This window comes from Ursus americanus, chromosome 19 (assembly GCF_024610735.1).
Source record: "Ursus americanus isolate L20-20 chromosome 19, mUrsAme1.1.p, whole genome shotgun sequence".
Taxonomy (NCBI): Eukaryota; Metazoa; Chordata; class Mammalia; order Carnivora; family Ursidae; genus Ursus; species Ursus americanus.
In genome coordinates, this window is record NC_142145.1 from 51,065,469 (window position 1) to 51,088,772 (window position 23,304).

Sequence of the window (23,304 nt, forward strand, 5' to 3'; positions counted from 1 at the left end):
CACAGAGAGGAAAGACCAGTTCCCTCAGAAGAAACCAGCACCTTGGTTTCAGACTTCCAGCCTCCAAAACTGAAAACACCATTTCTGTTGTTCAGGTCAGCGGCGTGTGGAACTTTGTTATGGCAGGCCTGGTGGAGTCATACCTTCCCGCGAATGCTCTCGAAAGGATGGAAGGCCTCTGCTCCTCAATTTCCTCAGCCACCCTTTGTCTCCCCACCCTCTGCTGCCTGGCCTCTCCTCACCCTCCTTCTCCTGCCAGATAGCTCTGCATTTGGCACCAAGGCCCCCACACACAGTCTCTGGCTCTGACCCTGCATTCCTTTTTCCTTAGGGCTCTCTCCCTTCACCTCATAAATGCTGAACACAAAATTCAGTCCTGAGCCCACTTCCCATCTTCCCCTTGAATGAGCTCATCACTCTCTGTTTCAGCTATTCCGGAAATTTGTTTATGTTTCCCAAATTTGTAAACTCCAGTGTATATCAACCCCTCACGCCTCAGTGTTGCATAGCTGAGCAGCCACCAGACACCTCTTGTCTCCCCAAATCCATATTTCCCTGAGGATTCCCGAGTTGATTACTAGTAAGGTGACAAGTCTTCATCACCCCATCCACAGTGAGACTGTTTTCCCTCCCTTGTCAATGCTGGAGGTTTGGTTTTAGTAGGGGAACTAGAGGATTTTTTTTTATCTCATATTAATTCCCATGATTAAGACTTTTCCATGGCTTTCTATCATCCATGGGGTAAGCGGGGAACTCTCTACAATGCCTTGCAGGCAAGGCCCCCCTTAGCTCTGCCCCCTCTCTCAGTGCTCTGGCTCCCCAGTTGCCCAAATCTAAAAGCTGTCTCTCTTCTCAGTGCCTTTGCTCAGGCTAAACACCAGGCTGGGGGTGCCTCCTGCCTTGATGCCTCCACTAGCCCACCCCCTCTCCCCCCATGCTCAGGTGCACCTCCTCCAGAAAGCCCTATCTCCTTTCCCCTCTCCCCCTCCATTGCTCCTCCAATTCCCCAAGCATAGAGCTCTCTCTGCCCTTTCCACATTCTTTCCAGCATGATCTATTTATATGTCTGACTTTTTAACCAGACCTCAAGCTCTTCAATGGCACACACTGTGCCCATGTAATTCCTGGTATCTTGTTGAAGGAATAAGTTTTGAAACTAATGGACTCATCTACAAAGTTTATGTTAACCAGAAAAATAAATTAGCTACAACATTCCAGGCCTTATGCATCTGATTCTTGAAGGTTTTACCATGTCTAGCGTCACTGTTTAAGTTACAGTCCTGACTAATTAATAGCTAATATAGTCTTAGCTGGGCTATGATTCCTTTTGGGTTTCTGTTTATAATTCTATTGGGGCTGATTTAGGCTGACTTCTTTTTACTCACCAGGCTCCCCCCCATCCCCGTTGTAGACTATAAGGGTGAAGAGGGAAAAGGAAAAAAAAGGAGAGGGAAAATGAATTTTTAAAAAGTGGATCCACACACTTACTTTAAATTTATGTGGATTTGTCACACCAAATCTGTGTGATTTCAAGTTGGGATTCTTTGTTTTTTTTTTTTTTTTAAAGATTTTATTTACTTCTTTGAGAGAGAGAGGGCATGAGCGAGAGAGCTCGAGCAGGGGGAGCAGCAGAAGGAGAGGGAGAAGCCGGCTCCCCACTGAGCAGGGAGCCCGGATGCGGGGCTCGATCCCAGGACCCTGACATCATGACCTGAGCCGAAGGCAGATGCTTAACCGACTGAGCCATCCAGGCGCCCCTCAAGTTGGGATTCTTCATGTAGAGACATTCTTATTTACAAGGGTGCCCTCATGGGAAAGAATTGCTCCAACCAACTGCCCAGCTGCTCCTCAAACACATTTGTGATACAAACCTACTGTCGACAAAGGGTCTGCATAGAAAACATGGATGTGTTTCGCTCCTGGCTGCCAGTGGCTGCTCTGCATTTTACAAGAGTGCGTTTTCTTTCTTTCTTTTTTCTTTTTTTGAGCCAAAACTCAGTAGCTAATGAATAGAGAATAGAATTCGCAAGTAGAAATTATCCCATAGGGGCGCCTGGGTAGCGCAGTCGTTAAGCGTCTGCCTTCGGCTCAGGGCGTGATCCCGGCTTTCCAGGATCGAGTCCCACATCCGGCTCCTCCGCTGGGAGCCTGCTTCTTCCTCTCCCACTCCCCCTGTTTGAGTTCCCTCTCTCACTGGCTGTCTCTCTGTCAAATAAATTTTAAAAAAAAAAAAAAAGAAAGAAATTATCCCGTAGGCTGAAAGCTTCCGCAGGGTTAAAACATGGGAGGAAATATTGCTTTGCTTGTAAAGAGCAAGTTTTCAAAAGCTCAACTAATTGAATTTTTTCTCCCAGTCCATACTCGAGGAGTCTTACTCATAAAAGATGGTTATGCTTCAATCCATATCTCATTTTATATGAGCTATGAAATAATAACATCATACACAGAAAAATACAGTCCTTGAGCCTTTGAAAGCTGAATGAAATGAGAATTACTTAACACTTCCCTTGGTAATCCAGAAGAAAAGAACTAAATACTGTGTCTGAAGTCCACTGCGATTATATTCCACATAAACAGTTACTGTTGGAGAAAACCACCGGAGATCTTGACGCCAGTCTTGCCCCACTCCCTCTCTGCTGTCTCTGTCTCTCTGCGGTGCAGAGGCAGTCTGGAATAATGGAACACCACTGGCCTAGACAACAAGAGATCCATTGCTGACCTGGCCTTCGCCTTGACACATTCTCCACCTCTCTGTGCCTCCACACCCTCCTCAGCCTTGAGACCACTCCCAGTGAAACATGCCCACGGAAGGATGCTCTGTGATGTCCTTCTGGCATCAAAACCTTCCTCTTTGTGCCCTGCGCCGTGCAGAGCAAAGCAAACCGAGGTTCCAGAAGGTTAAACATAAGGCACAGTATACATGATTTCCTTTTCATTACTGCCACTTCCTCTGTGGTCACTAATTCCAGGTTAGCCAGACCTTTAAAGAGAGACTATGCAGTGTGTGTGTGTGTGTGTGTGTGTGTGTGTGTGTGTGTGTGTGTGCGTGGGGGCTGGGGCAGGGAGGGAATTCTTGAAGGTCACTTCAAAAGTAAGATGAGAATAAAACAGAAAGGAACTAGGATGCACCCACCTCGCCCTGCTTAGAAATACGCAAGGCTTGAGGCGGATGAATTGCCGAAATCAGAGAAAGAGCTCCTTTGCTTGCCACCCACAGTCTGCAGGGACACGCCGCAGGCAGCACTGGGCAGAGTCAGCCTGCTGATCTCACCGATAGACGGTCTCAACGATGACTGTGCACAGCTTCCGTAACTCAACCTGAAACCGGGCAAACCCCATTTGAGGTTTCATTACCAGCCCCACATTCGCTGCCAAGGCTCACAAGCCTTCTGGGGGACCCAAGGCCAAGTTTCACTAGCTTGGATGCCACTACCAGGCAAAATTAAAGTGGAATTAGTTTGCCTCCTGCACACGCCCTAGGTTTATCAGTTCATTTCAGATAAAGCCTGAAAATTCCACATATACGTTGTCCACAATTCAGGAGGCAAAGATAGATTTCCGAGCACAATCGACCAGTATTTCGTCCTAGGGCCACTGAAACCTGAGCCCCTGTTTTTCACCCGCATTGCTAGACTGCATTCCTAGTTAGGAGCATCTGGTTCCATCTGGCCGTTTCATTGCCGGTCAGATAATACCAGACGTATCTATGTAACATACAAGCCACTGTCAAATAGCACTGAGCCATCTCCCAGAGACAGCTGTTTCACACAAGGCTTCATTGTCTGAGGAAAGCTTGTATCATTTTACTTCAAGTGCTGGGGGAACAAGCATTCTGTCAGCTGCCAGGGCTTGGAGGAAACCTCACTCACTGCAGATTTTCATTATTTGTTACCGAGCCAAAACCCTACTGTCGACTGTAGGGGATGAACATTTAAAACAAGAACTGAAGCCCTTGCCCTGCTTTTATTTTATCAGGGCACATAATAGCTCCACACACCCAAGGAATGTACAGTTACACTTTGCAAAGATCATAGGATGTTACCAGGCGACCACAAATGCCCCTTCTCATTCTGCCCCTTGTCGCGAACGTTTAACAGCTTCAGGTAAACCAGGAAAGTGTTTTCCAGTCCCGGAATGCCAAAAACAATGTCCCTAGGAAGCAGCTGTCAGAGTCAGGGTAATGGCATCATAAAATAATTGATAACTGAATAATTATTTAAAATCGGATGGCTCCCTTCCTTTCTATTTAAATGCTCTCATCAAGAAAGATGACTGCCAGTGCCCCACACCCTGAATCTGGGCCTGACACTCCCACTGAGCAAATAGATTCTGTTCCTAACGTCTTTTTTATCCCCCACCAACACAGTGTATTTCAAAGTCAGGAAGATAGTGAACGAAATACCTTACATTCTTATAAGCGTGATGAATAACTATGAACATGATGATAGAGTGTTTGTTCCACTACTTTCAGCTGTGGCTGACTTTTTTTGGAGGGGGGCAGAATTTTTCGTGTCTGGTAAAATATACATCAGATCTACCATTTCAACCAGGTTGAAGTGTACAGTTCAGAGACATTAAGTGCATTCACCAAACATTTTTGAATATTTAAGAATTGGGATAATTCTGGTGCCCCCCCAAATAAATTAAGCATGTACAGTCAGAACCTTCCTTTCTCGGGGTGCCTGGGTGGCTCAGTTGGCCTCAGCCTTCAGCTCTGGTCATGATCCCAGAGTCCTGGGATTGAGTCCTGCATTGGGCTCCCTGCTCGGCGGGGAGTCTGCTTATCCCTCTCCTTCTGCCTCTCACCCCCCCACCCCGCTCGTTCTCTCTCTCTCTCTCTTTTATTAAAAGATTTTTATTTATTTATTTGACAGAGATAGAGACAGCCAGCAAGAAAGGGAACACAAGCAGGGGGAGTGGGAGAGGGAAGAAGCAGGCTCCCAGCAGAGGAGCCCGATGTGGGGCTCGATCCCAGAACGCCGGGATCACGCCCTGAGTCGAAGGCGGACGCTTAACCGCTGTGCCACCCAGGCGCCCCCTCTCTCTCTCTTAAATGAATAAATAAAATCTTTTTAAAAAATCTTCCTTTCTTTCACTCTAAACTACTTCGCCTTCCATGATGATTTTGAAGACCACGTCTCCTGGGAGGGATCTGTCAAGGAGTCACCTTCTTCATATACCTTGAATATACCTCCTTGTGTGGGACCCAAAAACACATAAGGTGGTTTGGCCAAGAGACAGATGTATCCGGGCTCGACTCATTTGTCAAAGCTATTTTTCTGGGTGTACACAATTTTTTTTTAAGTTGGTTACTCAGACATTGGCTGTGCCTACCAGACAGGATTGGCTTCTCTTCCTCTTTTTTTTTTTTAATAAAAAAAAAGATAAAAGCTAAATTAGAGAATGAGTAAAACAAAGGCCCTCTACAGCTCCAGGCCTAGTTATCAGAACAGAATTGTGGTTGCCAAGGAGCCAGGGACAGATATGTATGGAGAGCTTTAGAGGACAGCACCAAGCAACACACAGAGTATTATTATCTTGTCAACTGTTCTTCATGTTGTATCTGTTCCATCAGACACTTCTGTGTTCCTGTGACCTTGAACAAGATACTGCCAGAGAGCTGTTCTGAGGGCAAATAAAACACCTGTCAAAGTCTCCAGCCCACTGCCGGGGGTATTGTAAGGACAAGATGAATATTTTCTCATGTGCTTCTGTTCTCCCGTCTTCCCATGGAGGGTGGCTATGGCTCTGATTTGGGTTTGCCTCATTTGAAATTGGCAACTCTTTGACCTGGGAAGTTTGGCCTGGGAAGTTACCACTGTGCTATTTAGAATTCTGGAATGCTGGTAGATTGAAGCTCTCGGGGATGAAGGATAAAGCTTTCAAGTGCTTGTTGAATGGAATCGTGTCCCAAGAGCTGGACGGGACATAGAGAGTTCATCTAGATTATTCGGCTGACCAACACAGAAGTCCTTTCTACCATTTCTGTGGCAGGTGCTCATCTCTCTCTGTCAGATCCTTGCTTTGATCAGAAGAGCTCATCACCTCACCAGGGAAGCCCCCTTCCCACTTTCAGCAACAACAACTGCTAGTTACTCATTGAATATTCTGTAGCTATGGAGGAGGAAACGTTTTGCAAGATAAAATACTTTTGTAAAATAGAATTTCCAAAATATTTCCAGAACTCAAATATATATTCACTGATCCCCTACTATGTACCAGGAACCATCAGAGGGGCAGTGGATATAAAGATGAATGAGATAAGAATAATTTTTGTCCTCAGAGCTCTCATTTCTCAGTGGAGGAGACAGATACATAGACTACTATAAAATCATGTTGGAAATAGCTGATAGACAAATGTACAGGCTATTATGGAATCACCAGGAGACACACCCAATTCACCCTGAGGGGAGGCATTCTGCAGACTTCCAGAAGGTGAGGCCCAAGCTGAGACTTGAAGGAAGAGTCATATTTTCTAGGTTAGATGGGCTTAAATGAATAAATGTTACTAATTTGAATCAGTTTTGTACATTTAAAAAAGCATGCATAAAGGGCATTTACATCTAAACTCTGTCTTAGCTGTTTGATCTATAGCTACAAAATTATATTTGGAAAAATTAATAATTTGGACTTTTCACTACAGACCATTGGCTTTTAAACTGTATTCTAAAACCCTAGGATCTTTTTGAGGTGGGTGGGGGGTTGTTAGGGACCTTGGTCCAAGGGGCAGTAGAAGCTGAGCAGACAGAACGCAGACCATCACCAAGACAGCTTCACTGTTCTTTGTGTTATATTTATTGGTGTTGTGTGTAATTATTTTTAATTAGAAAAGAGGGTTCTGGGGCGCCTGGGTGGCTCAGTTGGTTAAGCGTCTGCCTTTGGCTCAGGTCATGATCCCAGGCTTCTGGGATCGAGCCCCGGATTGGGCTTCCCTGCTCAGCAGGGAGTTTGCTTCTGCCTCTCCCCAGCTTGCTCTCTTTCTCAAGTAAATAAATAAAATCTTAAAAAAAAAAAAAAAGAGGGTTCCGATATTAAAATGCGTCTCAAACTACAAAGGAAGACCAATGCCCCAATGAAGCAGGTTTCATTGCATATTTGCCATCTAAGACTGATTTACTCAGTTCAGTACTTTCAAAGCAAAGTACCAAAAAGTACTCCCACCCCTAGTTATCTTGGCCTGCTCTGCAACCATGACCGTTGCACCTTCCCCCCGAAGGCAGCAACCTTGTAAAATAAAGTGGTAGATCTGAGAAAATTTGTCACTACTCTGAAGAAAATGTCCTTCAGGTGTATAGCTTAGGGTGGGAACTTCATGTACAGAGACAGCGATTATTATTCTTTTTTTTTTTTTAAGATTTTATTTATTTATTTGACAGAGAGACAGCCAACGAGAGAGGGAACACAAGCAGGGGGAGTGGGAGAGGAAGAAGCAGGCTTCCCAGCAGAGCAGCGAGCCCAATGCGGGGCTCAATCCCAGGACTCTGGGATCATGACCTGAGCCGAAGGCAGACGCTTAAGGACTGAGCCACCCAGGTGCCCCAGCAATTATTATTCTTTAGAACAAATCTTGTTCTAGCAGAATACCTTCATATGGGATAGATTTGTTAAGTTCTTTTTTTTTTTTAAAGATTTTATTTATTTATTTGACAGAGATAGAGATAGCCAGCGAGAGGGAACACAAGCAGGGGGAGTGGGAGAGGAAGAAGCAGGCTCATAGCGGAAGAGCCTGATGTGGGGCTCGATCCCATAACACCGGAATCATGCCCTGAGCCGAAGGCAGACGCTTAACCGCTGTGCCACCCAGGCGCCCCGATTTGTTAAGTTCTATTCATAAATCAATATTTTAAGTAACATGTGAAGTAAAATTCTGTAGCAGTGAATGAATGGGTTGCTCCTTCATGTTCATTACCTTACAACTTTTCCAACAGTGTACACTTCAAAATACAAAAATACTTCTCTTCCATCTCAAACACAAGATGAGAACCTGGTTTTCTGACAAAATTTTCACCTTTCAAATACATGTATTTGTGTCAAAACACATTAACTTGTTTTCATAGCTCCTTTAGCATCACAGAAGATTTTCCTAAATCTTTATACAGTGACTATCCTCATGCATCAGTATAAAGCTGGGTTGAGAGAAGTGGATATAGTCTTAGATGGGGGAAAAAAAACAGATTAAAAGAAAACAGATGAGCAGCTTTCCTGGGTCCTATTGGAAGTCAACCAGGAAACTAGAATGAGTCCCGAATTAATGAGTTTGAAATCTAAAAATTAGCTTGTTCTGTTGAGCAGTGCACCAGAGGCCATTGCTCCTTAAACATGAGCATTTTTCCTGGGAAAATCTAATCAGCTTTGGGTATACCCACAAGGGGAAAGGAGAATAAGAAGATGTAACTGCTAAGACTTCTTACTGAAAACTACCCCATGCATTGCTGCTGGGTGGTGCCTCCTTCACCTGTCACCAGGGCAAAAAGCGAATTCTGCTTGTGAATTAACACTCAGGTGAACTTGCAGTGGCACCAACTGTTAGGGGCAAGTGTCAAGGAGATTTACTTTTCCACTGCTAAGTTGTTTGCATTTATAACATGAAAGGACAAAAGGAACGTTATAGAAACCTACTTATGGATTTTCTGACCTGTTAATAAAGACAACACATAAGCGAGTCAGCTGGTGGATAGGGTTCAGGCAGGAGGAATGAATGTACAGAAGAGCTGACACAGCAAGGAAATCTCATAACCTGCTAATTGTTATTTACCAGACTCAGTTTTTATAAAAAATACTTCCTTTATGAAAAACTCACTGCCCCCTGACATAATTAGTTTGGGTTATTTAGTAAGTCTATTTAACACGATTTAACGTAGGCTCAGGGTCTAATTATTATGAAAATGTTGATATTTTTATTAGGGATGATAACATATGATGATTATGTAAAAAAAATCCTTATCGGCGGATACATAATAAAGTGCCATGATGCCTTGGGCTTTAAGCTAATCTGACAAAAATGACAAGTGGGGTAAGATAAGAAAAGGAGACTGGCCAGTTGTGATGGGCAATGGGTACATGGGGGTTCATTGTACTAAACCCTATACTTTTGCACATGTTTTAAATTTTTTTATGAGAAAAAGTTAAATGATTAAAAAAAAAAAAAGGCCCCCAAAGCCACATCATGACAATACTCTTCCAGGTGGTTCCCATGCAAAAATGAAGACAAGCTTAAATGCCTACCCCTAAATGCCTAAATTTTTTTGATTAAAAAATATCATCAGGGTGCCTGGGTGGCACAGCGGTTGGACGTCTGCCTTCGGCTCAGGGCGTGATCCCGGCGTTATGGGATCAAGCCCCACATCAGGCTCCTCCGCTATGAGCCTGCTTCTTCCTCTCCCACTCCCCCTGCTTGTGTTCCCTCTCACTGGCTGTCTCTATCTCTGTCAAATAAATAAATAAATAAAAATCTTTAATAAAAAAAAAATCATCAGTTGGAAGATCCACCATTCATTTAATAATAGTTTTTCAGAGGAAAACAAACATACAGCATTAAAATACACACTGATTATAAACAATAGCTCAATTTCAGAATTGTTGAAAATGTGGAAAACATGCCTCAGAACTGAGGTAACCTGGTCATTTTGTTGTCAATTATTTACTTTTTTTTTTTTTAAGTAAGCTCTATGCCCAACGTGGGGCTTGAACTCACAGCCCTGAGATCAAGAGTCCCCCACCCTCTACCAACAGAGCCAGTCAGCCAGCCAGCCAGCTACCTATTGTTGTCAATTGTTAATAGGAATTATTGTTGTGTTAAAAAGCAAAGTTTGAAAATAATGGTGTGCAAGGCTTCCGTTATTTATTTTCTTTATTCATTGTATTTTATCACTTATTTTAACCCTGTTAAGTTGAAACTTGTGTTTGTTCATTTAGTGGCTGAAGGTTTGCCTCCCTGAAACCCGTTGAGAGAAAGTGCATGCTGAACAGGTTTATGAATGTTAATAAGCATCGTCTCTACTGACCTATGCATTATTGGCCTTGTTCTAAACCTGGACCGGTGCATTGGGCATTTAATTCCCTGATAATCAACACCCTTTCAGAAACCACCCGAGAAAGAGGAGCCGGTGTAGAAACGTGAGGCCACCCCCACGTTGATCTTGGTCCTTTTCCGAAAAAAAAAGGACCTACAGCTAGCAGGCACCGGGCTAGAGCTAGCAGGTACCCAGTAGAGCTAGCTAACGCTCGGCCCCGTGGTTTTCTTTTCACCGGGCAGCGCGGGGGACAGCTGGACTCTCAGCCGGAACCGCCCCGCTGTCGCACACATCGCGGCCGGGGGTGTGGAACCGCAGCCAGACAAGCGAACCCGGCAGGGAATGAACCACGACGTCTACAGACGCTGCGTCAGCCCAGCCCGGAAGCGCCGAGTGCGCAGGCGTGCAAGGCGGCCATTACTTACTGTCTTCCGGCAGGTTGTTTTCCCGCTCTTCTCTTTCCATCTGCTGGCACCACCCTTCCATGCGGTCCCGCTCTGCCTGGAGAAGCTTCAGAAACCAGTGGCCATCCCGGTGGCACACTGACCTTTGGACGGCCTCCAGGGGATCTTCAGTGATCGAGTCAATCCAGGGATCCGGGGGAGGCAGAATCGAAGGGTCAAAATCCGCATCAAAGTCGTCGTCGGCAGCACAGGCATGGTAGTGGTTTCCTGAGCCCTGAATGCTGACCGTGGAGGTGCTGGCGTCCCGGGAGAATTGTCTGGCCATTGGGCCGGGGCACGAATTGTCCTCTATAGACTCCAGAGAGTTTTCCAGATTATCGTGGAAGTCCAGGTCGGCCTGTACTGCTGTCGTCACACTGTTGGATCGAGTGAACCTGCGGAAGCTTGGAGGAATAGAGAAAGGAGAGTTAGTTCAAGGCTAGTTCTCGAAGCAAAAGCATTTCTATTTTTCCTGGTGAGTGTAACCATAGGAGGCCTCATCCTCTCAGTCTGGGCAGGTAGGCCCTTGATGCAAACAAATCAGTTTACAATAGCTCTGATATACAGAACACAGATCTCTCATCTTTGTTCAATATCATTTTAAAGCATATCTAGAGAAATTTTAGAAGCAGAACAATGTGTACAGCTATGGAAGCCAGTATAATGTCCCATGTCCAACTTCCTCCTCAAGTCTGGGGTCGCTTGAATTCTGGTAGTCAGGTTGCTGAGGGGTAAGGAAACAATTCAGTTCTATCTTAGTCTGCATAATTTGCTTAGAAATCAGGGAAACAAAACCAACCCAACCTGGCCCAAGCCTCTTGTGAATCCTGCATAATTATGTTTTTTTTTCCAGGGACAGCTCTTACGAGGTAAGACTTTCCGAAAGCAAACTAAAATGTCATGAAGTTCCTCTTAAAATTAAAACTCCTTGCCCTGGTAAGGATTCACCTGTTTCTTAATCGAATAGGTCATTGTTATCATTTGGCACAAAGCCTCTGGGGCAAAACAGTTCACAGTTCTAGAGTTCTCTGGTACCATTCTCCTCTGCACCTTTAATTTCCCTTCCCACAGTCCTTGTACCAAGATGATAAAAGACAACTTGTTCACAGATTCAATCTGAGCATTTTATAAGGATATTCACATAATTGGTGTTTCTCATCCAGATGGCTGTATACATCTCTGGTTGACCTCTATAATGAAGGTGAGGGTATATGGAAGGTGGGGGGGGGGGAGAACAGAGGAGCAGTGAATTCTTTCTCAGACAAGGGGCAAGGGAAAGGTGTGGGCCCGAAGTAATTTAAAACTCACACAAAAAACTTCATTGGCTCCTACAGCAGGCAGGCAACAATGATGGAGAATGTAAGTCCACTGAAGGAGGTGTCATGTGCCTGTTACCCTACTCTGTACTTTTTAAAAAAGGTAACTAACTTCCTGATCTAATATTTTATTTATTTTTCCTTGTGAAAAAATACGCATGACATAAAATGTACTATTTTAACCATATATTTTTTTTTAAATTTTTATTTATTTGACAGAGAGAGAGACAGCCAGAGAGAGAGAGGGAGCACAAGCAGGGGGAGTAGGAAAGGAAGAAGCAGGCTCCCAGTGGAGGAGCCTGATGCGGGGCTCGATCCCATAACGCCGGGATCACGCCCTGAGCCGAAGGCACATGCTTAACGACTGAGCCACCCAGGCGCCCCTATTTTAACCATATTTTTAAGTGTACGATTCACTGGCATTAAGTACACTCACAGTGTTGTGCAACCACTACCACCATCCATGTTCAGAACTTTCTCATCTTTCTCAATGGAAATTCTGTACCCATTCAACAGTTCCCCAGTGTCCCCTTTCTCCCAGCCTGTGGCAACCATCACTCTACTTTCCGTCTCTGTGGAATTTGACTTCTCTAGTCTCTCATAGAAGTGGCATCATACAGTGTTTGTCCTTTTATGATTGGCTTATTTCACCTAGTATAATGTCTGTAAGCTTCTTGTAGCATGTGTCAGAATTTCCTTCCTTTTTAAGGTTGAATAACACTACATTTTATCTGTATACCACACTTTGTTTAACCATTCGTGTGTAGATGCACACCTGGCTTGTTTCCACCTTTTATTGGCTATTTCCAATAATGCTTCTTTGGACATGGCTGTACAAATATCTCGTTGAGACCCTGTCTTCCATTCTTTTGGGTATAAATGCTGAAGAGAAATTACTGTATCATATGGTAATTCTATTTTTAACTTTTTGAGGATCTACCATACTGTTTTCCATACTGGCTATACCATTTTACATTCCCATCTGCAATGCACAAGTGTTCCAATTTTTCCACATCCTCGCCAGCACTTATTTTTTGACTTTTTGATAATAGCCATCCTAATGGGTATGAGATGGTACATTTTCTGTACTGGCTCATGATCATGCCATGTTAAGTTGGTTGATTTGCCAACTGATTTTCAATTGATGTTTCGTATTCAGTAGTGCCAGTCTTCCAGGACGTTGCACTAAACAATGTCAATACAACATTTAATAAACCAGATTATGTCTTTTTTCTTAATTCTCCCGGAACACTTATTAAAGCCAATTAATACTAATACTTTGGTCCATGAAAAAGAAAAAGTGACCAGAAAAATACAGGTGAGTAGTTATTTGTAAGAATGTAGAAAGACTAGAAGTTACAAAAAGATGAGAGTACAGTCATCACAATAAATCTTTTTTTTCCCCTAGAAAATAAATGTCAAGAAAAAAGGTGGCTGCACTGTCGATCTGTACTAGTTGTTAGAATGATCAAAATAATCAAATAAAGTATGATTCCGACCACTTCTTTTATGAGGATAGACCAGCCAGAAAAAGCTGGCTCATCTCATCGTTTGCTGTTTTCAAGAAATTACTTCTGTGGAGGGTATTTTACCTGGTCATTTTATAAGTTCTTTAACTCTAGAATGGACCATATGAAAAAAAAAAAAAGAATCACATAGTCTGAAAGTCTGAAAGTCATGTTACAGATGTCTTGTACTAGAGCAAAAGGAAGAACAATTTTGCTAACATGATTCTTCCAATAGCCACTTACTGCTTGGCTGCAGTGGGCCATTCCTGCATTCTTCTTATTCACACCCCCCCCACCCCCCGCCATGTTAAATGTCATCTCCTGAAGCTCAACTTTCTTCTTTCTTTCCAGACACACATGTGTGAATGGATGACTCTTCCTGCAACAGTTGTCAGTCTGGCTGTTCTACTAACACAAAATCTCAGCTATGAAAACATTAGGCTTCACCCTCCACGATCCTGTATCGCCAGGGGCATTACATTTTCCAGACTTAAAGGAGTGCCTTATTGTTCTCCATCTCAGCAAACTTGCCAGAGAGAGTCTGTTCCACATACAAAACAGAGTGACCTCTCCTGGGCCTCTGTTTTTACCTACACAAAACTGTACCACCAGCATTCCTGACAGAGGGCTCCTGGCTATGAATCTTGTAAAGTATCCACCTTCTTAAGAAAAATGACTTGGCAGTAGATTAATAGAAGTTTGCAGTTTAGTCACCCAGAAAGAAATAAAAGTTAAGTAAAATTAAAAAGGTTTGGGATTAAAAGCGGTGCCTTTGAACTCAGGCAACCCTGTCCAGGCTGCGCTGTTTCTCTCAATTAAGTTCCTTAAGCAAGTGCTTTCTTCCACCCAGAGCTTTCAAAGAATGTTCTGCTCTACAAAACATTTTATGTCTTTCAAGTGCAAAGTTCCCTCTGAGTGAAGAGTACAATCAAGTTGTTATTGCTGTTTTAAAACTTTGATAGGAACACAAAAGGAGTCATTGGATTAATTTCTGTATTTTCAAAAAGAATAGATCAGTTGCTGGTAGATGGTATAAACCTCTAAGCTGAACGCAGTGGCTTGCCATTTCCAAACCTTAATCCCCCGTCTTGAAGCTGCTTCTTCTAGCTGCTTCTTCGGTACTTCATGCCCTGGAGGCACAATGTGTAATAATTACAACTTCTGAAAAGGACTGGCCAATATTCTGGCCTAAGGAGCAGAAAACCATGAAACCAAAGACTGGATCAACCAGTATGGGACACAATACCCTGTCTGTTCTGAACAGCAAGAGGAAAGTCACTTGGTAGCTTTCACCTCTGCTGTTGCTTTGTGCCCCTCCTTTTTTTTTTTTTTAATTTTTATTTTATGTAGGCTCCTTGCCCAACGTGGGGCTTGAACTCATGGCCTTGAGATCAAGGGTTGCATGCTTTACCAACTGAGCCAGCTGGGCTCCCCGTGTGCCCCTTCTGTGAAACAAGTTTATATGTGTAATTAGAGGATTTTCTGCCACCCTCACCCACCCTGCCACAACTTTTCTGTACGCAGGTTACAAATCAACACATACATGATAAGTCACAGAGGCCCTTCTCCTTCCTCCTGTCTGATGGGGCTTCATTTAAACAAAGTTAAGTCATGAGGAGAAAACCCGAAATACAATCTATATCTTTAGAACGTCCATGCTTCGGCCTTGCAGGGCGTTCAGCTGTGTGAGACCCAAGGCATAAACTTATCTTGAGGAGATGAACTCAGTCATTCTGTTACAGAACCTCTGGCCCCTGGTTATCTTCTTCATCCCTCTTACTCACATAATGGTTGCTTTTCAGGGCTAACTCTGGTTTCAAAGGGAGAAACACTAGTTCTGTGCTGTTCGTTCTTTCTTTGTAGGAGGCTTAGACATTCTTCACTAAGCCTGCTGTCAAGGCTGAATAGATGTGGGATCTGAAAATGCTACTCTTCAAAAGTGCAACCATCTGGGTGTTTTGTGAAATGGCACCCTTTAACTGATCCAAAACCCAAGAGGTCTCATTATATAAAAGATAGATCAAAAGCAAGGTGTGGGGGTGAGGGGAGATTGAGATCCAGAATTAAAACTTTCTAAAAAAGAGATTCTCTCATTCTTGTCAGATCAGCTTTGCAGTTAGAATAGTGAATGGAGGAACCTAGGTGGGATGCAATCCTGGCCACAAATGCAGGGGGAAGGGGCTGTCCTGCTCCCCCTTCCTATATGGTCAGCACTGTCCTCGCGACAGATTGTAAAATGACCTCCAAACAAGCATCCACTTATTATTTAAAAGCCACCACTTTCATCGTTCTTTTACCCGAAGGTCTCTTTAAGCAAAGGAAAATAGAATAAGTTTTCTACGTAAAGACTCTGTTTTAAGTAATTGTAATGCACCTCCCAATTAAAGAAAGGAAAGAACAGACATTGATGACAGTGGGCTTGTTATTGTTGTATCTCATTGGATCTCTTCAGAGAGGGCCCTGTGCGTGACTGGCCTCCTTCAGGCCCCCTGGGCAGGTGCTAGTATTCTAGCTATCACTATAGGAACCTTGGTTAAGAGTCTCAACAAAACACCCTCAAACTGACTTGACTGCACCCCAGCAACCAGAGCATTAGGTCACTCCTTGACTGTTGACCCCAGGTAACTAACAAAAGCCTGAGAGGTCTCACCCATAATTCGTTTTTATTGTCTTATTTTGGGGTCAAATGGAGGCCATAGGCTTGTAAATCGGAGGATCATTTTTCTTTTGCAAACTAAATTATCTGTAAAAAATGTGAAAAGGAAGAAAGAAAGAGAGGGAGGGAGAGAAGCCAGAAAGGCAGACAGAAGAAAGGATGGAAGGAAAGAGGGAGGGAGAGAGGTGGAGGGAGGGAGGGAGGGGGACAGAGAAGGAAGGAAGGAAAGAAGGAAGGAAGAAGGAAGAAAGAAGGGAGGAAAGGGGGAAAAATGTATGAGACGTATCAGGAATTACGCCAAGTTTCAGGCTTTTAAAATTTGAAATGCATGAATGCCACACCTTTAAAGCTCAGGTGTATTGTAAGGACTGTTTGGCTAGGTCATGGTATTGTTAACTTGGCAAAGAAAAGAAGTTACTTGCCAAATGTAATATCAAGGGTAGGTCCTAGGCTATGCAGTACTTCAAGGAAGCTGTGAGGAGTGGGAATTGATCCAAAGCTTCCAGGTTGGCAAAGGAGGGATGTTTTTGACTGCCAACGGGCTTTCTAAGTCTGTGGTCCCTGAACTGGCTGTCAGAAGATATCTCAATTTCGGCTTCTTATTTTCACATCCTGCTTAGTTGAAAAGGCACAACTCACTACAAGCCCAAATGTTTATGTATTTAAGTCATTTATGATCAAAAGAGATCTTTTGTAGTAGTTGATGTTATGCTAAAAGAGAAAACAATGCTAGCTTTGCACATGCTTGTTATACCCAGTTATGAAGCCCTGAGATTTAATGTGTGAAGGAAGGAAAATTTTTAAAACTTAGAATTTTTTGGAAATAGAGGTAACGTTGGTAAAAAAACAAGAGTCTAATTATCCTTATTCACTGAGGCATTTGAAATGGGGAGCAGCTTTGATAATAGCTTGAAGGGGCTTTCCTTCAGCACCTGTGACTCAGTGTGTGCGTTCACAGGCCTGCTGAAATGGCAGGTGTCATTCACAACCACATTTCGATGCCAGCATTTTGTCCTCTTTAGTGTTAAAAGTGTCCCAACACTTTAGCATTCAAAGCATTATTTCATAATGTACAAAAGGTATACCAGGAGAGAAGGTGATGGCCAAATAAAACCTATAAGACTGATTTCTGCTTCTGGCCAAGATGGAGTAAGAGTGACTGAATTTATTCTTTTATCTGTAACAACTAAACCTGGCAAAATATACGAAAAGAGGGTTTTCAAGATACCTGACATCAGTCAGTGAAGAATAGTGATCACTGAGATGTGGGAAACAAACAAGGTCTATTATGATTGCCCATGTTTACTGATTAGAGAAAGTTTCCAGGCAGCAGCCCAGGGAGTGGTCTCTGTGTGATGCCAGCAGTCTCCCTGCGCTGATGAGAGATTGCTGGGGGAGTCCCAGGAGGGCAGTGCAGTGGGAGTTTGCAAGGCAAAGTGTGGAGGAAGAGAGAACTGCAGAGAGAACCCATGGATCTACAGGGTTCTAGTAGAGTATTTATAAACATTCAGTGCACGGGGTAAGAAAGACCTACCCACAGCTGGGGTATCATTGTTCCTCTTTGAAAAAAATCACATCTTTAAAAACTAAGACAGAATAATGACTCTTTTGATTCACAAAAGTAGAAAGCCTTCATCATGAGCAGACATGTACTATATGAAAGGTTAAAAGAATTCTTTCAAGAGGAAGGAAAATGATGCTAGATAGAAATTTGGATCTACACAAAGAAATGAAGAACACTGGAAATCATAACTGTGGATAAATAGGACTTTTTTTTCCTTTTATTTAAATAATTTTATTTATTTATTTATTAAAATTTTATTTTTAAGTAATCTTTACACCAAACATGGAGCTCAAACTTAGGACCCCGAGATCAAGAGTTACATGCTCTTCCAACTGAGCCAGTCAAGTGCCCCTATTTAAATCATTTTAAAGATAATTGACTGTTTAAAGCAAAAATAATAACACTATATTATGGATCTTTAATATATGTAGAAGTAAAATGTTTGATAACAATAGCACAAACCTGGGTAGTAGAGGAATGGAAGCATACTACTGTAAATTTCTTACATATGAAATGATGTAATTTCAATTGAAGGTATAATATAATAAAGATACACATTATAATCCCTATAGCAACCATTAAAAAATACAATGAAGAGTTATAGCTAATAAGACAACAAAGGGAATAAAATAGAATCATAAAAAGATAATCCAAAGGAAGGTAGAAAAAATGAAAAATAGGACAAAGAGGAGATACAAATAACAAATACAAACTGGCAGACTTAAACCCAAACACATCAACAACTACGTTAAATGTAAGTGGTCTAAGTATCCCAATTAAAAGAAAGAAGTTGTATGATTGGGTTGAAATGCAAGACACAACTATATGCTACCCATAAAAAACCACTTTAAACATAAAGACATAAATAACTTAAAAGTGAAAGAATGAAAAAGGCTACCTTATGCTAACGCTAATGAAAGTTTAGGGGCACCTGGCTAGCTGAGTTGGTAGAGCATGTGACTCTTGATCTTGGGGTCATGAGTTCAAGCGCCATGTTGGGCACAGAGCTTACATTAAAAAAAAGAAAAAAAAAGCTTAATTGGCTATCTTAATATCAGACAAGGTAGATTTCATAACAAAAAATATTAGGGAGGGGCGCCTGGGTGGCACAGCGGTTAAGCCTCTGCCTTCGGCTCAGGGCGTGATCCCGGCGTTATGGGATCAAGCCCCACATCAGGCTCTTCCACTATGAGCCTGCTTCTTCCTCTCCCACTCCCCCTGCTTGTGTTCCCTCTCTCGCTGGCTGTTTCTATCTCTGTTGAATAAATAAATAAAATCTTAAAAAAAAAAATATTAGGGAGAAAGAGGGATGTTTCATAATCATAAAGGGGCCAATTCATGAGGATATAACAATCTTAGATGTTTGTACACCTAATAAAAGATCTTCAAAATAAATGAAGCAGAAGTTGATAGAACAATAAGGAGAAATAGATAAATTCACAATTATAGTCAGAGGTTTCAACATTGCTTTCTCAATAATTGGTAGAATATATAGACAGAAAATCAGAAATTTATGGAGAAATTAAAAACTAACCTGACCTAATTGGCATTTATGGAACACTCCACTCAAAAATAGCAGAATATACATTTTATTTTCAAGTGCACACAGACTATTTAGCAAGATAAGACAGTTTTTTGGGCTGTAGAACAAATCTCAATGACTTTTAAAGGATTTAAGACATAAAGTATGGTGCCTGGCCACATGGAATTAAATAGAAATCACTAACTAAATGATATTTACCAAGTCTCAAAATATTTGCAAGCTAGATGACACATAGACTAGGGGTTAAAGAAAAAAAAGGAGATTAGGAAGGATTTTTAACTGAATGAAAATGAAAACACAATAATCACAATTTGTAGGATGTTAAAACAATACTTATAGGGACAGTTATAGCATTAGACACCAATAGTATAAAAAATAAAGGCCTCAACTCAATGTTCAACTGCTATTTTAAGAAAAAATAGAAGAGCAAATGCAACCTATGTAAATAGAATAAAGGAAATGAAAAAGATAAGAGCAAAAATCAATGTAATAGAAAACAGGAAAACAGAAATATTAGTGAAATCAAAGCTTTTTCTTTTAAAAAAATTGATAAAATTAATAATTCTCTAGCCAGGCTGATGTAGGAAAAAAAAGACACACGTTGCCAATATCAGAAATGAGAGAGGTGACATCACTACAGAGTCTATAGCTATTAAAATTATATGAAAGGAATAGTATAAACAACTTTATACCAATAAATTGGATAACTTAGATGAAACAGACATTTCTTGAAAAACAAATTACTAAGGATCAAGTAAGAAGAAATCAATGACTTAAATAGCCTTATACCTATTAAAGGAATTGAATTTGTAGTAAAAAACTTTCCCACAAAGTAAACTCCAGATCCACAGTTTCACTGGCTAATTCAGTTAAATATCTAATGAAAAATTTCACACAAACACTTTTAGAAAATTGAGGAGGAAAAATGCCTTCTAAGTCTTTCTATGAGGATAGCTTTACTCTAACACCAAAGATAACAAAGACAATACAAGAAAACCACAGAACAATATGTCTCATGAATACAGATAGAAATATTCTCAACCAAATATAGCAAATCAAATCCAAAAACATATAAAAAGGTTTATGCATGATGACAAAATTGAGCTTATCCCAGGAATACAAAGTTGGGTTAACATTAAAAAATCAGTCAATGCCAGACAACTGAATAGATATCAACATGCAAAAGAAAGAAGCTTGGATCCTTACCTCACACTGCATAGAAAAGTTAGCTCAAAATAGATCAAAAGCCTGAATTTAGGAGTTAAAACTATGTAATTCTTAGAGGAAAACATAGGGGCAAATCTGCATTATTTTGGCTTTGGCAGTGGTTTCTTAAATATGACATTGAAAGCATAGAAAAACTGGACTTCATCAAAATTAAAAACTTTTGGCACCCAAAAACACTATCGATAGAGTAAAAAGACAACCCAAAGAATGGGAGAAAATATTTGTAAATCATATATCTAAGAAGGGTCTGGTATCCATAATATATAAAGAACACTTACAGCACTCAACAATAAAGACAACCAACCTAATTTAAAAAATGGTCAAAAGTTGGGGCACCTGGGTGGTTCAGTTGGTTAAACGTCTGACTCTTGATTTCAGCTAAGGTCATGATCTCAGGGTCATGAGATTGAGCCCTGCATCAGGCTCTGTACTCAGCACAGAGTCTGCTTGACCCTCTCCTTCTGCTCTTCCCCTTGGCTCATGCATGCATGCTTTCTCTCAAATAAATAAATAAAATCTTTCAAAAAAAATCAAAAATAAAAAGTGGGCAAAAGACTTGAATAGATATATCTCCAAAGAGATAAACAAAAGGCCAATAAGCACATGAAAAGATAACATCAGTAGTTATTAGGGAAATGCAAATTCACGCCATAATGAAATACCACTTCACATCCACTAGGATGGTCATAATTTTTTAAAATGGAAAATAACAAGTGTTGGCCAAAATGTGGAGAAATTGGAACACACATACACTGTTGGTGGGAATGTAAAATGGTATAGTTGCTGTGGAATATAATGTGGTGCTTCCTCAAAAAGGAACTGTAAACATAGAATTACCATATGACCCAGCAATTCTACTCCTAGGTAAATACCAAAAAGAATTAAAAACAGATGTTCAAACAAAACTTGCACACAAATGTTTGTAGTAGCTGTACTTAAACGGCCGAAAGAGAAAACATGGCCATGAACAGATGAATGAATAAACAATGTTAATATAATCATATAATGGCTATTCAGCCATAGAAAAGAGTGAAATACTCATACATGCTACAACATGGATGAACCTCAAACCAGACACAAAAGGCACATACTGTATGATTCCATTTATAAGAAATATCCAGAATAGGCAAATCCATAAAGACAGAAAACAGATTAGCAGTTTCAAAAGGCTGGGAAGAATGAATAGACAGCAACTGCTTAATTCTTAAATTATGGTAAAATACATACCATTTTAAATGATTCAGTGACATTAAGTACATTCATAATGTTGTACAACCATCACCACTATCTAGCTCCAAAATATTTCATCACTTCAAACAAAAATCCCATAACCAGGGCACCTGGGTGGCTTAGTGGATTAAGCTTTTGCCTTCGGCTCAGGTCATGATCCCAGGGTTCTGGGATCTAGTCCCACATCGGGCTCCTTGCTCAGTGGGGAGCCTGCTTCTTCCTCTGCCTGCCCCTCCCTCTGCTTGTGCTCTCTCTCTGTCAAATAAATAAATCTTAAAAAAAAAAAAAAAATCCACCCCACCCCCTGCTCCTTGCCTCAGGGGGATAAATGCTCTGTAAGAGACTGTATAAATTTTTTTTCTTTTTTAAAAAAATTCTATTTATTTAATTATTTGAGAGAGAGAGAGAGAGAGTAGGAGCAGGGGGGGAAGCAGAGGGAGGGGGACAAGCAGACTCCCCGCTGAGCACAGAGCCCCATGTGCTCTACGACTTGAGATCATGACCTGAGCCAAAATCGAGAGTCCAACACTTAACAGACAGAGCCACCCAGATACCCCAGAGACCATATCAATTTTCACTTCTGTCATGGAGCTTACCTTGCCCACCTTTCCCTTCTTTTCTCTTTAACAGAACTTTTTTAATTTTCTGAATGTTCCTTAAAACTTTTGGTTCTTTTTAATAACTCTGATCTGAGTTTACTGATTGTTAGCTGTCTGCTCATGCTTCAAAGGCACAATAAAACCTTCTCAGAAGTCTGTGCTGTAGGGAGGGGCTTATCCCCTATGATCCTCAGTGTGGGTGATCTCACTGGGCTCTCACCTTGCAAAATCCCTGATGTCAGTGTATCTTTGGGTCTTTGGACTCAGACTGTTCAGCCCCCCCCCCCCAATAGATTGTTCCATACTTCTGCTTAGAGGGAATAAGCCTGGCTGCCAGGATTCTGGGAGCAGTGTGAGCATAAGGAGGCTTAGGGCAGGGTGCCTCAGCATTCCGTTTGTAAATTTTCACTTATCTTCCTATTTTCAGGCTGGTAACGGTGCCCTCAACTTTGCTGCTGTCCTCGAGCTCTGAGACCCTTTGTTTTAGCAGCCGAACAGGAGAAACCTCTAGTCTTCTGCCAGAGTGGGGAAGGGCTGTCACTGGCCTCTGCAGGTACGAAGAGTTCTTAAGCTCCTTCATCCCTGCCTTTCAGAGGGCCCACTGCTGTCAGGCCCCATGCCTTCTGTGGGTTCTGAAATTTAAATTGAATTGCGTCTTGGTTTTTTGCATCACTGGCTTTAGATTCTGTTTTTCCTGGTCAGCTGAGTCAGCGATCACTTGTCTATCTGCCTTCCAGCTTCCAAAATGTCACAGTTCTTTTTTTTTTTTCCTCTCATATTCTCTTCATCCTTGGCAGTTTATGCCCAAACAAGCAAAAAAATCCTTTTACTGCCATTTAGTTTCAGAAGACCTCAAAGATGATGTATGTATTTTTTCACTGTCTTTAACCAGAAGTCAATCTAGAAATAATGGAGATATTCAACAGTGGGAGACAGGGGAAGCAAATTATGATTCATACGTATTCTTGAATATTGTATAACCATCAAAAGAAATATCTGTTGTGAATTTTTAGTAATGAGAAAGTTTTTGTTATAACATTAGTTGATTTTATTTTTAAGTTTTGCTTTTTTTTTTTTAAAGTAATCTCTATACCCAATGTGGGGCTCAAACTCATGACCTCAAGATCAAGAGTCACATGCTTTTTTTTTTTTTTAAAGATTTTATTTATTTATTTGACAGAGAGAGAGAGACAGCCAGCGAGAGA

The 23,304-nt window shown here is 41.6% G+C and overlaps 1 protein-coding gene across 1 annotated transcript in view; it reads right to left on the reverse strand.

Annotated features, from left to right (window-relative positions):
• The window catches only part of DLGAP1 (DLG associated protein 1), a 793,827-nt gene that overhangs the window by 18,185 nt on the left and 752,338 nt on the right, over window positions 1–23,304 (reverse strand). Inside the window, exon 11 of the mRNA XM_045781889.2 lies at window positions 10,439–10,860. Within this exon, the coding sequence (XP_045637845.1) occupies window positions 10,439–10,860 (422 nt within the window). The remainder of the gene's footprint in view (window positions 1–10,438; window positions 10,861–23,304) is intronic.